Here is an 18,816-nt window from a genome sequence, read left to right as displayed (position 1 = left end):
AGCAGCAGTCATCAAAACTATTTGGTATTAGCTAAGAAATACAGCAGTTAATCAGTAGAATAGATTAGGTTCACAAGATACAATAGTTAATAACTATAGTAATCTAGTGTTAGATAAACCCCAAAACTCCAGTTTCTGGAATAAGAACTCACTATTTGACAACAATTTCCAGGAAAACTGGAAAATAGTATGGTAAAAAATAGTCTGACTCACACCTAACAGCCTAATGGGCTCATGATTTAGACATAAAGAGTGATACTATAAGCAAATTAGAAGAACAAATAATAGTCTGCCTCTCAGATTTGTGGAGAAGAAGGAATTTATGGCCAAAAAAAGAAGTAGAATACATAATGAAATGTAAAATGGATAATTCTGATTATATTAAATTTTTAAAGTTTTTGTACAAACAAAACCAATGCAGACAAGATTAGAAGGGAAGCAGTAAACTGGGGTGAAATTATTACATCTGACAAAGGCCCCATTTCTAAAATATATAGAGAATTGACTCAAATTCTTATAAATTTCTCCAATTCACAAATGGTCAAAGGATATGAACAATTTTCAGATGAAGAAATTAAAACAATTTCTAGTCATATGAAAAAAATGTTCCAAATCACTACTGATCAGAGAAATACAAATTAAGACAACTCTGAGATACCACTACACACCTGTAGTTTGACTAAAGTGACAGGAAAAAATAATGATATAAGTTGGAGGGATATGGGAAAACTGGGATACTAATACATAGTTGGTAAAGTTGTATACTGATCCAACCATTTTGGAGAGCAATTTGGAACTGTGTCCAAAGGGCTACGAAACACTGCATACCCTTTGCTTCAGCAGTGTCTCTACTAGGCCTGTATCCCAAAGAGATCTTAAAGGAGGGAAAGGAACCCACATGTGCAAAAGTGTTTGTGGCAGCCCTTTTTGTAGTGGCAAGAAACTGGAAACTGAATGGATGCCCATCAGTTGTAGAATGGCTGAATAAGTTATGGTATATGAATGTTATTTTATGGAATATTATTGTTCTATAAGAAATGACCAGCAGGATGATTTCAGAGAGGCCTGGCAAGATTTATATAAACTGATGCCAAGTGAAATTAGCAGATCATTATACATAGCAATAACAAGATTATGTGATGATCAATTCTGATGGACATGGTTTTTTCCAACAATGAGATGTTTCAGGCCAGTTCCAATGATCTTATGATGAAGAGAGCTATTTGCTACCAGAGAGAGGACTGTAGGAACTGAGTATGGATCACAACATAGCATTTTCACTCTTTTTGTTATTGTTTGCTTGCATTTTGTTTTGGTTCTCATTTTTTTTTTGATCTGATTTTTCTTGTGTAGTAAGATAATTATATAAATTGTATAAAAATTGGATTTAACACATATATTTTTACCATGTTTAACATATATTGGATTGCTTGCTATCTAGAGGAGGGGGTGGACAAAAGGGGTGGGGAAGAGGGAAGAAATTGGAACATGAGATTTTGCAAGGGTCAGGGTTGAAAAATTGTCTATGCAAATGTTTTGAAAATAAAAAGGTTTTTTTGTTTTGTTTTGGTTTTTTGCTGAAGCAATTGGGGTTAAGTGACTTGCCCAGGATCACATAGGTTAAGTGTCTGAGACCAGATTTGAACTCAGGTCCTTCTGACTTCAGGGCTGGTGCTCTATCCACTGTGCTACCTAGCTGCCCTGAAAATAAAAAGTTTTAATAAAAAAAAAGAAAGAAAGAAAGAAAGAAAATTTTAGTTTATGTTATAATGCTGCCAATAGGCTCTGAAAACTTTTCAGTAAAACCCCAATATAAACTTTAGCAACCATGATATGTTATGGATCAAGGCATTGGGTATATTCCTTGGGTACAATATATGGTTTACAAATCAGTGAACTTTGTTCCATGAGTTTCTCAATATCTAGATTAGTCTCCATTTCTGGCTTGCTAGAGCAAAGCCACTCAACTGGTCCTGTCATTAAGAACAGCTTACCTTTGTTTTAGGATAAAAAATGAGAATAGGACATCAGCACAGATACTATGATACAATTTTTTAATATAATTCTTCAGTAGGACTCATTTTTTAACATTTATTTTGCAACAATGATTTAAGAAAGCCTGCTGAGGATTTTCTCATTTACAACATAGACATTTTCTTCCTAAGAGCAGTTCATTATAATGAATTGCTGACTTGTACACAGAAACTTTAATTAGTGTCCCACATAAGTGATTTAAATGACACATTTGTCAAATGAATGAATACAGGAAATTCATTCTTTCCGTGATTTAATTCCAAAAACATACTTAAAACAATCTTCTTCCATTTAGAATATTTTGGACTATTGCCAAAATATCTATATTTCAGACTATTGCCAAAATATCTATATTTCCTAGAGAATTATGCCTGCATTGATATCCTATTTAAACCTTAATGTCATTAATATTCCTTGCTAGGATAGATATTAAATAAATCAAAATTTTTAAAAGAAAAAAATTCTTCTAGCTATTTGTTGATCCAAAGTTTTTTCATGAACTTACAGAAAGATCATGCAATTCTAAAACCTCAAGGTCTTTACCATCTATAGCTCAGATACTTGCCTTCTGTCTCTACAGCTGTCCCCACACATTGCCCTAGATGGAGTTCTAAAAGACGATTATGCCAGAGCATGCTAAAAGAAAAACCTCTTGTGGGTTTCCCCAGGGTCTGGGTTCTGACTTTTGGCTAATGATGGCAAGCTGGCTAAGCTCAAAAAAGGAAAAAACTATACACAAAAAAGTCACTTTTATAGGCTTCCCACATTCAGGAACACAACAAAAAGTGAGAGGCAAAGTATTTTCCAGGACATTCCAATTAAAGAGCAGAGAAAGGAGGTAGAAAAGGTATGTAATACTAATCAATGTGAAAGGGAAAACTGATTCCACTTTTTAAAAACTAAACTCAGACCTGAATTCAAGTTGAGACCCTATCAAGACAAATCACTCTTGTTAGTTTCAGCTTCTTCATCATAAAATGAGGATAATAACAACATCCACCTCACTGGGTTTTCATGAAGATTAATTGGCCTTTGCAAACCTAAAGTACTTTGTGCAAATTAACTATTGTTATTATTAAAAACCATATGGAAAAGGTGCTCCAAATCATTATTGATCAGAGAAATGCAAATTAAAACAATTGTGAGATACCACTACACACTTCTCAGATTGGCTAAAATGACAGGAAAAGATAATGACAAATGTTGAAGGGGATGTGTGAAAACTGGGACACTGATACATTGTTGGTGGAATTGTGGACAAATCCAACCATTCTGGAGAGCAATTTGGAACTATACTAAAAAAGTTATCAAACTGTGCATACCCTTTGACCCATCAGTGTTACTACTGGGCTTATATCCCAAAGAGATCTTAAAGAAGGGAAAGGGCCCCATATGTGCAAAAATGTTTGTGGCAGCTTTCTTTGCAGTGGCTAGAGACTGGAGATTGAATGGATGCCCACCAATTGGAAAATAGCTGAATAAATTGTGGTATATGAATGTTATGGAATATTATTGTTCTGTAAGAAATGACCAACAAGATGATTTCAGAGAGGCTTGGAGAGACTTACATGAATTGTTGGTAAGTGAAATAAGCAGAATCAGGAGATCATTATACATGGCAACAACAAGATTATACAATGATCAACTCTGATGAATATGGTTCTCTTCAACAATGAGATGATTCAAATCAGTTCCACTTGTTCAGTGATGAACCCAAAGAGAGGACCGTTTCTGTTATGGTTTGCTTGCATTTGTGTTTTCCTTCTCAGGTTTTTTTTCCATCTAGATCCTATTTTTCTTGTACAGCAAGATAACTGTATAAATATGTATATGTATATTGGATTTAACATATATTTTAACATATTTAACATGTATTGGACTACCAGCCATCTAGAGGAGGGGGTGAGAGGAAGGAGGGGGAAAGAAGGTTTTGCAAGGGTCAATGTTGAAAAATTACCCATACATATGTTTTCTAGATTAAAAGCCATAATAAATAAATAAATAAATAAAAATTTTAAAAAAAAACCATTTTTAAATAGTTTTTTTAAATTAAAAAAAAATACAAAAATACAAAAAAAATTGTTTTAAAAATAATAAAAAATAAAATTTTTAAAAATTAAAAAAAAATCCATATGGGTAACTGCATTAAAACTATATCTGTTAAGGCAAAATGATGATTAAGAATTGATCCAGCCCTGGATAGAGCACCAGCCCTGAAGTCAGGAGGACCTGAGTTCAAATCTGGTCTTAGACACTTAACAGTTCCTACTTGTGTGACCCTGGGCAAATCACTTAACACCAATTGCCTCAGGAAAAAAAAAAGTTTATTATATTCTGAGAAATAAGGTAAAAAAATAAAACAAATAAAACCCTTACAATTTGGAGAATTTTCACGCAAATAATGTTGAATTTAAACAACTGGAAAAATATCAAAAGGTCATGTGTAGGGCATGCTATCAAAAAATAACAATTCTACCTAAATTTATTTATTCAATGTCATGTCAATCTAATTACTCCCAAAGAATTATTTTCTAGAGCTAGAAAAACATAATAATAAAATTCATCTGGAAGAACAAAAAGTCAAGAATATCAAGGGAATTAATGAAAAAAATGCAAAAGAAGGTGGCCAAACTGTACTAGATTCAAAACTGTATTATAAAGTAGCAATCAACAAAACTATTTGGCACTGACTAAAGAAATAGAGTGGTGGAATCCGGGAAATTGGTTAGGTACACAAGATACAGTAATTAATGAAAAGGTATCTAAAGTTATATAAAACCAAAGGTTAGGTACATAAGACATAGTAATTAATGAAAATAGTAATCTAGAGTTTGATGAACTCAAAACACTGGAATAAGAACTCAGTATTTGACAAAAACTGCTGAGAAAACTGGAAAATAATATGATAGAAACTAGGTATAGACCAGCATCTCATACTCTAGACCAAGATAAGGTCAAAATGGGTTCAAGATTTAGATCTAAAGAATTATACTATAAGCAAATTAGTGAAGTGAGGGCTACTTGTCAGATCTATGGGGAAGAGAGAAATTTATGCCAAAGAATAACTAGGGAACATTATGAAATGAAAAATAGATAATTTTGATTACATTAAATTAAAAGGTTTTGTAAAAACAAAATCAATGCAACCAAGATTAGAAGAAAGCAGAAAGTTGGGAAACAGTTTTTTTAGCTAGTATTTCAGATAAAGGCTTCATTTCTCAAAAACATAGAGTTAAGTCAAATTTATAAGAATTCAAGTCATTCTCCAATTGATAAATGGTCAGAGAACAGACAGTTTTCATATGAAGAAATTAAACCTATCTATAGTCATAAAAAAAAAATTGTGATTTTTAATCACTCTTGATTAGAGAAATGCATCTTAAAACAATTCTAAGGTACCATCTCACACCTATCAGATTAGCTAATATGAGAGAAAAAGAAAATTACAAAAGCTGGAAAAGATGTGGAAAAATTGGAACACATACATTGTTAGTGAAGTTATACATGATGCAACTATTCTGAAGATCAATTTGGAACTATGTCCAAAGGGACATAAAATTATGTGTACCTTTTAAGGACTCACATATACAAAAATAGTTATAGCAACCATTTTTGTGGTGGCAAAGAATTGAAAATTGAAGGATGCCCATCAATTGAGGAATAGCTCAACAAGTTGTAGTATGTATGATTGTGATGGGATAATATTGTTCTATAAAGAATGATGAGCAGGATGATTTTAGAAAAACTTGGAAACATGAACTGATGCTAAGTGAAGTAAGCAGAACCAGGAGAACATTGTACACAACAACAGCAACACTGTGAAATGATCAACTATGATAGACTTAGCTTTTCTCAGCAAAACAGTGATTCAAGACTATTCCAAAAGACTCATGGTGAAAAATGTTATCCACATCTAGAATAACAATTATGGACTCTAAATGCAGATTGAAGCATACTACTTTCACCTGTTGTTGTTATTGTTTGTTTTTTCTTTCTCGTGGTTTTCCCCTTTTGTTCTGATTCTTCTTTCACAATATAACTAATGAAGAAATATGTTTGATATAGATTATGCATGTATAATCTACAGTAGCTTGATTGATATCTTGGGGAGGGAAGGCAGAGAAGGAGAAATACTTGGAAGTCAAAATCTTACAAAAAACTATCTTTACATGCACTTAGAAAAATATTATTATATGAAAAAAGAAAATAACTATACATTTACACAAAATAAATACAAGATAATTTCTGGAGAGGTCTACCACTTGCGGGGTTTGGAAAAGGTCTCACATATCAGATGGCACTTGGGGTAAACTTTGAATTAGGGACTCTAAAAGGCAGAAGTATGCAAAATAAGAAATTCTCATCACTCAGTTTAGTCTAGAGTGAAAATTACTCCAAGTTCCCTATTTCTGTTGCTGAATGCTCTCTTGAGGTTGTATTCATAGATTGGCTTACTTGTCTTAAGACATTACCCTGCTCCTATTACACATCTAGTAGCATATACTACATTAGAGTTGTTGTTTTTTTTTTTCCCCCTCTCCTGGCTCTCCTCACTTTTGAAGTTCCCTCTGTCCCTGAAGCCTCCTACTCCCATTGGAAACTTCCTCACTGAACCACTATTTTGTAGAAGAGCCCAGAACAATTATCTTTTATTATTCTCACTGTTTTGCTACTGACTTTCTGAGCTACATCCTCATTCTCCTGAACAAGTACCTGCCCATTCCCTTTTCAGATTGGTTTTATGTAAGGGCTTCCTCTATTAGAATATAAACTCCACTAAGACTGTCTTTCTTTTTGCTTGTATTTGTTTCCCTGCCAATTAGCCTGATGCCTGGTACATATCAATGGTACACATGTTGGTACTTATCATAGTCATTTTAAATAAAGGCTTGTTGACTTGACTTTTTTTCATCTAATGAGAAATCAGGAGAGTTAAAAGGAGATCAGAGGATGGGGGAGGGCCTGTGGGGCCAATCTATGCTATCTAGATAATATCTCCTTGAACACTGACTTGAATGGAATTCCATGAAATGCCTTCCACAAAATTGTCCAGAGATAAGTGAATTACCCTAAAGCAAAGTTAAGATTCCAAATGATGCAGTTCTAGTGGTAGAGAATGTGAGAATCCCCTCTGGTTGGCAAAAGTTCAATATGAAAGAATTCATGAACCCAAAAAGTCTCAATGGCAAAAGGGATTTTTATTGGCACTGAGAAGCCAGCTTTGCTAGGAAGACAGACAACTCAGTGGCAAGAGGTCCTGTCAGAGAAATAACAAAAGTTATCACTGAGAAGAGAATTACCTTCACAGCAGGCAAGAGTCCTGGCATGCAGCTGTGCCAAGAAGAGAGGTCCCTTGGCAAAACATAATCTTACTTCGGACTTCTGCAAAGATTTGGGGTTCAAAATTGTCTTTTTATTGGCAGTCTGAGGCTTGGTTCCAGTTGAAAAGAGAGTCAATGCCCCCAGGCCTAGATACTTAACTTGGAGTTTCCAAGCTACTCAACAGGGAGATCTCCCAACTGAATAAAATAATTTTGAAAGCTTTTTCCCAGAGCCTAGAATTTCCTGAAGACGATTGGGCTACCCCCAAAAGATCAATGGAGGGTGACTTGACCAAGATCTCCAATTGAATAAAGCCACTTTTCTGGGAAGATATGCTTTCTCAGACTTTTCAGAGTCCGAATCTCCTTTCTTTTATAGATCAAAGGGGAGTTCACCCCCATTGCTTCCCCCCAAAAGTCAAGGGGGATAGTTTCAGGGTTCACCCCCATCACAATGAATTCCCTGGGAAATATCTAGAAACCCAAAAGCATTTCGACTGGAATAGTGGTATCAAATTCCTAAAGATTGCATATTAGGAAACCACAAATTAAAATTATCTGTGTGGTATTACATCTTTATTTATTTTGTCAGACAACTTCCAATTATGTTTAATCTAGTTCTATAAAAGGGAGAATCCAAGTGGCAAGTTTTATACCTTGGACTAGAACAGGATTTCTTAAACTCTTTCCACTCCTGACCCCTGTTCACTTGAGAAATTTTTATACTCCAGGTATATAGGTTTATAAAATAGATATACAAATCAAACATTTAACTGATAACCAATCAAAACTTTTTGACCCCCATATTCAGTTATATGACTCCACATGAAGGTGTAACCCACAGTTTAAGATGCTTTAGTCTAGAACACTGGACTGATAAAATTTAGATGGGATAAGTGTGAAGGTCTTCTAGCTGAGTTTAATAAAATTTCATAATCATAAGAATGGGAGGCATGGTTAGATGGCAAGTTGTCTTTAAATGATCTGAGTATTTTAGTGGTACTAAAAGTTTAATATCAGATGATGGTATGATATATCATCTCCAAGAATCTAATGGAACCTTAGCTTGCATTAAGAGGGCATTAATAAGCTATCAAAAATAAAAATCATCATACAACATTCATTCTGCTTTGAATCAGAACTAATATGTAGTATTAGATTCAATTCTAGACCCCATATTTTGGGGAAAAAAATTAATACATTAGAAAATCCTCAAAGGAGGGCAATCAGACTTATGAAGAAACTCAAGTCCCTGTCATATTGATGAGTTCCTGGGTAGCTAGATAGGCATTGACAGAGAGAACCGGAATTATAGTATACGATCTGGAAGCTTAGTTACTCCTTGAGGTAAATAGGGAGGAACATTGATGGAATCCTCTAAACCTTAAGTGGGTTCTTTGGTTCCTTGTGAAATATCTTGAACTGACAAAATTATCATAATCCCTCTATCTAATCAGAAAGCCAAGTTATGATATCAATTCCATGGTTATATTTTCCCTTTATAGGGAAATTCTTTATAGAATTGCATGGAATTAACTGTGTGAAGTGAAGACATTCTCATGGGAATATACCTTTAAACTATACTTTAATTGTGATGAGAGATTTTATAATAACAAGTAGAATTATAGCTAATAAAGTTGCAGGTGTTTGTCCCCTTTTGTTTCCCACCACCTTTTAATTAGTATCTAAGTACCTCTTTTAAGGCAACTTATTCTTTTGTTTCAAGGTTAGATTTCTGGGATTAGAATGTAAACCCAAATTCTCCCAATGGGAAAAAAGGCCAAGCTGGGGAGTAGGAGAGGGGCTTCTGGGTTCAGGCTATTTAATTTTGTGTTTTACAGTTTTTACTTTGCACTCCTTTTATTGACAAACACTTTGTTAGATGGGAGATACCTTTTCTGGAGAGATAATAAATCCCTTTTTGCTTTTTCTTACTCTGAGAGTCTCTGTTTTTGTGGTCACTACTGCTCCCCAGGAAATGTACTTTTATTGTAAACCTCCTCTCCCCAACTAAACTTCTTTAGGAATTTGTCCCACTAGTCAATGGTATAATTTCCCACTTGCCAAGCTTCCTCCTTAATAGCATGTTCCTGGTGGCTAATTGTGAGTTGTCCTAGAAAACTTGTCTTTCCCATTATTAATTGCTGAAACCCCTTTAAAAACCATGATAGATTTAGGCTACTATTAGTAGCATAAAAAATCTTTGCTTCTTGATTTGGAAAATGTCTAAGCCTACAATTTCTTTTGATACAATCTTGATGAGGTCTAGATATGAGGTATCTAAATGCAATTAGGGTTTAATTGAGGTCTAGTGGCAGGTTTGAGGTACAGGGAGTCAAATAGAGCTCCCTTGCAATCCCCTTGGATTTGGTGCAAGGATATGGAATTAAATGAGGTCTAGCAGCGGCGTGAGTCCCCTGTAAAAGAATTTACAGGCAAAAAGCTAGATTGATAAAAGAGGTTTGTTATGGAGTTTGGAAGTAAGGTTAAAATATAGTTAAGGAAATAGGTGAAGGTAGAGATAAGATGGCATTGGAAACAGGGTTCCAGTGGACAGAGAGTCCTTGGGGTGCCAGGCATGGTGCCAGCATGTTTTGACCTTCTGCAAAGAGAGGGCTCCAGTTTGATTCTTTTATAAAGAGAGATTTAGCTAAAGGGGTCTGAGGGTGGAGTTCCAAGTTGGCTCCTCACTGGATTTCAGTGGGGGTTTGAGTCTTCTTGGTGAGGGTTGGGAAACCTGAGCAGATCATTAGAATGGGGGCTGGGAGAGCCCAAACTGATTCAGATCTGGGTGGGGGCTGGGACAAGCCCGGATCTTCTATTGGAATTCAAAGGGGATGCTTTTGACCAGAGTTTGTGAATCAAAGGTCCTAGCTTCCTGGATTGATAATGCATCAGCTAGGAGAGGCTGGACATCAGAAAGGAAGGAATAAATCAATTCTTAAAGGGACCACAACCCACATCAACCTGAGACACCAGCTCATAAATCCAATATATTTTGGGATGCCGCCATGAACCCCATCAATGAAAACAGGATGGGGATGGCTAGACTAGAAGCAGCTAGATGGTGTAGTGGATAGAACACCAAAACTAGAGTTAGAAAGATCCAAATACAAATCCAGCCTCAGACACTCACTTAAACTCCACTTGCCTCAGTTTCTACAACTATGAAATGAAGGTAATAATCAAGTTGTTGTGAGGATAAGATAATATTTTAAAGTACTTTGAATTGGAAATTGCGGTTATGCTCATGCTCATCATTTGAATGATGATTGAACAAGTTATGATATATGATTGTAATAGAATATTAATTACTGTGCTATAAGAAATGATGAGCTCAATGATCATAGAAAAATAAAGACTTGCATAAAATAATAAAGAGTGAAATAAGCCCCAAGAGAACATTGTTTATAGTAACAATATTGTTTTAAGGATGACTTGGAATAAAAAAGTTATTTTGACTATTATAAATAACCAAATTAGCTTTAAAGAAAATGTGAAGAAAAAATATATGCTTCTAAAGTAATAATTGATAGAAAGAAGTATGTATAATTTTAAATATATGTATACCTATTTGTGTCTAATGGTTAGTCATCTCTAGGGTGATGGATTTGGGAGGGAAGGAAAAAAAATTTACATGATAATTTTGTTGTACATTTGAAATGAATAACAAGTTGTGTATAGGAGATTTACAGTTTCCTATGCAATCACCTTTTTTTAATCGTACTATGTTATGGAAATTCTTGTTTTATTCCATAAACTAAAAATGAAAGAAATTTGTTTAAAGTAAAGTACTTTACAAACCTCAAAGCAGTATGTAAATAAATACTAGTTGTTGTTGTTGTTATTGCTGCCACTGTTATAGAGTACTGGAGGGAGATGTGATATCTGTCTTCAAGTATCTGGAATGCCTTCTTATGGAAAAAGGATCATACTATTAGATTTGAAGGAATGAGGAAAAAGTGGAAGTTACCAAAGAGACAGAGACAGAGACACAGAGAGAGAGACAGATAGACAGAGACAGAGAGACACACACAGAGAGAGAGAGAGAAATTTAAGTTTCTTATAAGGAATAGAGCTACCCCAAAGTGAAATGAGCTGCTTTGGGAAGTAGTAGATTTACCTTTACTGAAAGTCTTTAAGCTAAAATGAGATAACTCTTATTGGAGATGTTGAAGAGAGTATCTGTTCAACTATATGTTGGACTAAATGTCCATTCAAGCCTCTTTCTAATTTTTAATGGAGAGAGGGGTGTTTCTGTATCAACATTTGAAACACAAGCATTATCCAGACACATGGATTGGACTATAAACTTTCTTTGATTTCAACTTTCAATTTCATAGCACAAAACAATTGGAAAAGACTCTAAGAAATGTGAAATTTCCCTATCCACACCACAAAATGCAACTTCTGGCACAATCATCCCAGGCACATCTGTGCTTCACTCACAATAATTCCTGGATAGTAGCCTCCCACAGTCACATTCTCAGTTCTGGTTGTTGCTGCAAGGCCAATGGTTAGTATGAAGATGGATGCCACCAGGAGAGAGACAGCAAACCAAAGAGAAATCTGCTTTCTTTTTGCAAATTGCTCTGTGGGGAAAGTGAGAGAGGAGAAAATCTGTTAAAAATGCATAAGTACAAAGATAGGTATTTTAGCAAACATGGTACAAGGCAATGAGCATAGTTTCTCATATATCTGTTAATGCAAAATAAACAATTTTGGGAGATGTGTCCCAGCAAAGATAAACTAGTCATCTTTTAGGTTAATTTAAGACAGAAATGGGGAACTTCATAAGCCATATAAAGCCCAGGAAATCATTTGCTAAGGCAATACTGATGTAATATGATTTTGTGGTCCCCTTATTTTAGGGAGGCTTCTGTTCCGACAATAATTCAGTGATTCTAGATTTTCTGACATAGTAAACTCTCATACCCAATCTGTCTGAGTCTGATCACTCCTCCATCAGACAGCTTCTGGCCTCAGGAAACTCCCACAGATCAAACTCCTGAAACAATTGTGAATAATACCACTTCTCAATCAATTGCTGACTGTCTAGTCAGTGAGAACCAAATTCCTTTTTTTTTTTTAAATAACTTTTTATTGATAGAACTCATGCCAGGGTAATTTTTTACAACATTATCCCTTGCATTCACTTCTGTTCCGATTTTTCCCCTCCCTCCCTCCACCTTCTCCCCAAGATGGCAAGCAATCTTTTACATGTTGAATAGGTTACAGTATATCGTGGATACAATATATGTGTGCAGAACCAAACAGTTTTCTTGTTGCACAGGGAGAATTGAATTCAGAAGGTATAAATAATCCGGGAAGAAAAACAAAAATGCAAGCAGTTTATATTCATCTCCCAGTGTTCTTTCTTTGGGTGTAGCTGCTTCTGCCCATCTTTGATCAATTGAAACTGTATTAGCTCTCTTTCTCGAAGAGATCCACTTCCATCAGAATACATCTCAAACAGTATCATTGTTGAGGTATATAATGATCTCTTGGTTCTGCTCATTTCACTTAGCATCAGTTCATGTAAGTCTCACCAGTCCTCTCTGTATTCATCCTGCTGGTCATTCCTTACAGAACAATAATATTCCATAACATTCATATACCACAATTTACTCAACTATTCTCCAATTGATGGGCATCCATTCATTTTCCAGTTTCTAGCCACTACAAACAGGGCTGCCACAAACATTTTGGCACATACAGGTCCCTTTCCCTTCTTTAGTATCTCTTTGGGGTATAAACCCAGTAGAAACACTGCTGGATCAAAGGGTATGCACAGTTTGATAACTTTTTGAGCATAGTTCCAAATTGCTCTCCAGAATGGCTGGACGTGAGAACCAAATTCCTGAGACTACTCCCTAACCCTATCCTTGAGCCATAGAATTAGAATATCTATGATTGAAAGCTTGCTTCATTTCTCTGCTGAATTCCCTTACAATTCAGCCTGCTTCATAGTGGCCTTACTATTGCAATAAAACTTTGCCCCTTGGCTAAAGATATGGGTTCAAGCCTGCAAATTCTTTTTTTTTTATTATTTTTTATTATAGCTTTTTATTTATAAAACATATGCATGGGTAATTTTTCAGCATTGACCCTTGCAAAACCTTCTGTTCCAACTTTTCTCCTCCTTCACCCTATCCCCTCCCTTAGATGGCAGGTAGACCAATACGTGTTAAATATGTTAAAGTATATGTTAAAGACAATATATGTATACATATACATACAGTTATTTTAAGCCTGCAAATTCTTTTGAAACACCTTGTGACACTGGTCTGACACCCCAAACTTTTGGGATAGCCCCTTCCCAACCTCAACAACACAGCTGGCAGCAATGAGATGAAGGGGAGATACACTGCCTGGGTTCCAGAAGTTAACAATTTTGTATGGACTGAATGATGTTATAAAAATTCAAATGGCCCTTGGCAAAAAAAAAAAAAAAAAGATTCCCCCACACACACCCCTTATTTAAGAGGTCAGACAATCATATTGACTTAATATGGTCATGTAATGCTGTGTTCTTAGTTCTTAAATGAAAGACTTTTGAGCAGAGCAACAAACAAATATTATCTCAGTACTGTGTGCAGTGTATGCTAATGTACCTACTATGTTAGGTAGAGGGAAAAATATATGGTCTCTTCTTTCACGGAGTTTGCAAGAGTTATAGACTTCTTTATGAAGTAAGACAAGAATCTAGTATCTCATTTGGGAAGCAATTTCATCACATTTGACATTTATGAGTAAAACATTCAAAGAGAAGAAGCAAAACAAAATTATTTGGATTATATTAGTTTACAGGGACCTACTGGGTTTGGAATCAATTTTATAAATTCATTTTCATAAATTCAAATCCAACCTCAGACTTACTAGGTATGTGATCCTGGACAAGTCACTCTTATTTGCCCGAATTCCTCATCTATAAAATGAACTGAAGGAAATAGCAATGCACTCCAAGATCTTTGCTAAGAAAACCCCAAATGGTGTCACTAATAATTGGATAAGACTGAATGACAACACTGACTTAGAATCATGATCTTTGACTTTACTGCTACCAACCCAAGGATTTGGGCTAAGGGTTTCCTGCAGTCCGTTGGCCAAATACAGTGAGTATTTTTATATGACTGGCAAGCTAAGAATGATTTTTATCCTTAAAAAAATTTTAAGGAAAAAAAGGTGGTCTGATTTGACCCTTGGATCATAGCTTGCTGACCTTCTGGGCTAAATCATCTAGAATATATACTACTCCTCACAGTTTTATAGCATACTTTCAAGCCAGTCTTTTAGGGTGTGACAAAATTCTTTTCAACAGATGCAAGATTCCTTCTTGAAGGTGAAAGCCTTATTTATGCAGGTAAGCAATTGTCAACAGAATCCAATAATGTCCAACATGGGAAATCATTCTTAGGTCTTTCAATTCAAACACTTCTACCTATCCAGTCTATTTCCAGACAACCAACAAATTATTAACTTTTTTTAATTATGTGCCAAGGGATAATTCAGGAATCCTCTATTTATATCACCTGGGCAAGTCACAATCTCTGCATCTCAGTTTCCTCATCTATAAAATGTTGAACTAAAGTTCCTTCCAGTTTTAGAATTATCCCAGATCCCCAATAAGTCTATGTTTTTTTTTCTATTTCTAATCTTGCAATATTCACAATTCAACTTTTCCTGCCCAGTAGATATTTCTATGCATTTTGTGTCATTGTCTTTTTTTTTCTATTTTAGATTAAATTATATTTCACTGTCTACCCCCCCAAAAAATGTGCTTTCCATTATCTAGCTTCAACTGAATTAGATAAATTTTATCTAAGACCCTCTCTCCAATGAGAATTCGATGTCTACACATTTGTGTTTTCTTTCTCTGTGTCCTTCCCTCCTTCTTTCTCCCTCCTTCCTCCTCCCCCCCCTTTCTCCCTCTCTCTCTTTTTCTCTTCCTCCCCCAACATAAAGGTTTATTGTTTTAAATCTTCCACAGATAATTTCATCAATGTGGGTGCTCCTTCCAAGAAGCTTTAATGATCCAGGATTTCGTGAATGTTAGTTCTCTTCGCTTCCTTCTCATTTAAGAGGATTTTTGTCCATGTCCTTCCATAAAGTCTCTACAAGTTATCTGCCCAACACAATGAAGGCCTTTCTCTAAATCAGGGAGTTTTAATCTTTTGAGGGGTCATAGACCCTTTTGGCAGTCTGATGAGGCTTATGGACCCCATCTTGTAATAAAGTTTTTAAATGCACAAAATAAAATATGTAGGATTAAAAAAGGAAACCAATTATATTGGGAGTGGGAAAGATATTTTTTTCCATGCAAGTTCATGAAATCTAAACAGAGGTCCATGGACCTCAGATTAAGAATCCCTTCTCTAAGTGTTTTAACAATTTCTTGAGGACTAGGACAGTACTTAGACTGTTAAATTGTGATCCTTTGCCCTTATTCCAAGACTGGTCTACCTACTTTTCAACTCACATATTTCCTGGGTGATGACTTTTACACCTCTCTTCACAAAGAAGTTATTGTTGGAAAGATAATGCAAATCATTTATGTTCTCCATGCATTTCTCCAGTGCCCTGTGAACCATGTGAAATTTTGGTTCTCTGTTTCCATATGAATTTCAATCATATATCACCATAAAAACAGAGACAGAACGACAGAGAGAAGAGAGAGACAAAAAGAGAAAAAGAAAGACTGAGACAAAGATAGAAAAAGAGAAAGTGACTTGCCTGAGGTCATACTCTCAGTCTAGATCAGGGGAAGGATACAAATCAGGAGCTTCTTCATTTTGATTCTTCATCCACTAAGTCATGCTGTCTATCACATATGTGATACTCTCACATACAACATACACACACACAAAATACTTTTTAACTAAACTGAATTCAACAAGCATTTCTTAACTGTCTGCTCTATGGCAGACACTGCTACACACGACAGAATTAAGGTGGCTCTTGTCCTCAAGAAACTTACTTCTACTGAGTACTGTGTTATAATCAATCACTTACCAAGCATTTATTAATGCCTTATGGCTGTATGCCTTGGGATACAATAATCAAAAACTAAATCATCTCTGCCCTCAAGGAGCTTATATTCTATTTAAATTCAATCCAGCTGACTCTCTTCCTCCTCTCTTATAACTACAATGCTCATTTTTCATAAGCTTAATTCACTGAAACTCCCATCATTCGGTGGCTAACCTTCCAATAGTTTCTCCAGGTTTAGCTAGGTTGGATCTCCTTACATCACCATACTATGGGTAGCCAATTATACCTTCCAGGTTGATAGGTATCACTAGAATTTGGACTGCATTACTACAGTCTTCAAGAATGGAAGGTTACTTCTAATGAGTGACTATAATATAATACTCAGTAGATTATAAACTTCTTATGGGCAGAAACTATTTTCATTTTGTTTCTGTATCTGTTATGTATTATCACAGTGCTTTGCATTGGATAAACTAAGATTTTATAAAAATCAGAGGATTGTAGATTTAGAACTTTTGAGACCATCTAGTCTCAATCTCTTAATTTTATAGATGGGAAAACTCAAGCCTGGGGAAATTAAATGATTTGCTTAAGATATACAAATATTAAATGACACAATTAATTTGGGAACTTTGGTCTTCTGATTTCAAATACATTATTGTTTTCACTGTATTTCAAAATCATGAACACCAGCATAGTTACATCAAAAACACCACATATTCAGACAGAAGCTATTGTTGATCAGAGGATAAATAAGTAATGCATCATACAAAATCTAAGACAAAAATTTTTTCCCTATCAGCTACTTCTAATTTATTTCAGTTTTATTTTAAAGCAAGTTATAGAAGTATGAAAAACACTATGCTTTCTCTTTCCTACTATAGGGCTTTTAATTTTGGAATTGTAACTTATTTTCCTTTTTAATTTGAGAAAAATTTCTTTCATTTGAGTTATAACTATTTCTGTCTACCAAAAATATAGACACTTACACATATAAAGTACTTCATAGAGGGTTTAAGAGCAAAGAGTGAAGAAGTTTAATTGCCAAATATTCAGAAATAAATTAAAACATAAATTATTGGCAAAATCAAAATAACTTTTCTAATATAAGAAAAAAATTATTTTTCACCTAAATAACCTAACAAAGATTCTTCAACAATGACAATTTATTTCAAAGACAAAACAAAAAGCTGGACATCTACCCCAAGCCTCAGGCAGTCACTCCATTTTTCTTGCCCTTTGCAGTATTGCACAATATTCCATAGAGAGCTTTAGGCCTGGATCAATTTCCCTCTACTCAGCCACTGTGAAGCCACCCCTGTTCCCTCTGTCAAATCCCTCTTCAATATATGCTTCTTGTTATGGGCCAGAATTCTGAACTTGAAACAAGGTGTTAAGTCAGTAGAATTGATAAAGACAATGGTAGTTCAGTACATGTACTTAGTACTTAATATGGTTCTACAAGATTCATATCTATGATAAGAGAGCATATAAGCTTGGACAAACAGCCAGAATCAGAACTGAAAGACAGAGAAGTGGTGGTCCTCCTGCCTCCCCCACAGAAACCAAGATACATTCAGAAGGACTTCAAGAAAGCTGGCCCGGGCCCCAGGCAAGGAGATAATAAAGGATTTGGACTTTAACCCCTAGCTAGTCATGTGGTGATTACTGAACTGAAAGGAAGGCTGCCCCCAGAGACCCCAGGAAACTAAACCAAAGAGACCATTAACAGCTTCTTTTGAAGCTGTCTTTTGAACAATTCATCATGAGGCACTTTCCACAGGTAAAAGCCCTAAGAATCAACTCAAGAACACAATGTGCCAATAATGCCTGATTAGCCAAGGTGACTGAATTAAAAGGGCACTGGATTGGGAATAGAAGGACCTTAGTTCCAATTCTAGCTCTAGCTACTTATTACCCATGTTATATTGGCAAGTCACTTTTACTCTTCAGGTCTCTCATTTTTCCTCACCTGTCAGAAGAAGGTCAAAGACAAGGGAGAAAAAAATAATTTAAATATACCAAAATATTTACAGCAGGACTTCTTGCAATGGTAAAGAACTGGATATAAAATAGAATGGATAAACAAGTTATGGTAAGATAAAATGTGTTAAAAGAAATTAAGAATGTGATAGACACAAAGAATCAGAGAATGGCTTATATAGAGTAAACAGAACCAGCTGATTCCAAAAATGTAAATGGAAAGAACAAAAAGATAAAATTGAATGCATAATGATCTGGAGAAGAGATGAGAGAATGTATCTATTTCATTTCTTTGCAGTGGTGGGCTACTATGAGTATGGAATACTCATGTTCCATATATAACTTGATATAATATCACATTCAGTTGATTTATTGGCTAGTTTTACTAAACTGCTTTTTTTCTTTATTTTTCTTTGTTACAAAGGCTAGTTCTATGGATAAGAAAAGGGTTGACATACATGAGAAAAAAGATGTAAGAACTAAAGAT

At 35.1% G+C, this 18,816-nt stretch overlaps 1 protein-coding gene across 1 annotated transcript in view; it reads right to left on the bottom strand.

Moving 5' to 3' along the window:
• TMEM255B (transmembrane protein 255B) overlaps positions 1–18,816 on the bottom strand; it is a 128,040-nt gene that overhangs the window by 100,020 nt on the left and 9,204 nt on the right. Inside the window, exon 2 of the mRNA XM_051984252.1 lies at positions 11,805–11,947. Within this exon, the coding sequence (XP_051840212.1) occupies positions 11,805–11,947 (143 nt within the window). The remainder of the gene's footprint in view (positions 1–11,804; positions 11,948–18,816) is intronic.

This window comes from Antechinus flavipes, chromosome 3 (assembly GCF_016432865.1).
Source record: "Antechinus flavipes isolate AdamAnt ecotype Samford, QLD, Australia chromosome 3, AdamAnt_v2, whole genome shotgun sequence".
Taxonomy (NCBI): Eukaryota; Metazoa; Chordata; class Mammalia; order Dasyuromorphia; family Dasyuridae; genus Antechinus; species Antechinus flavipes.
The sequence above is the reverse complement of the archived record's forward strand: the minus strand, read 5'-3'. Positions and strand labels throughout refer to the sequence as shown.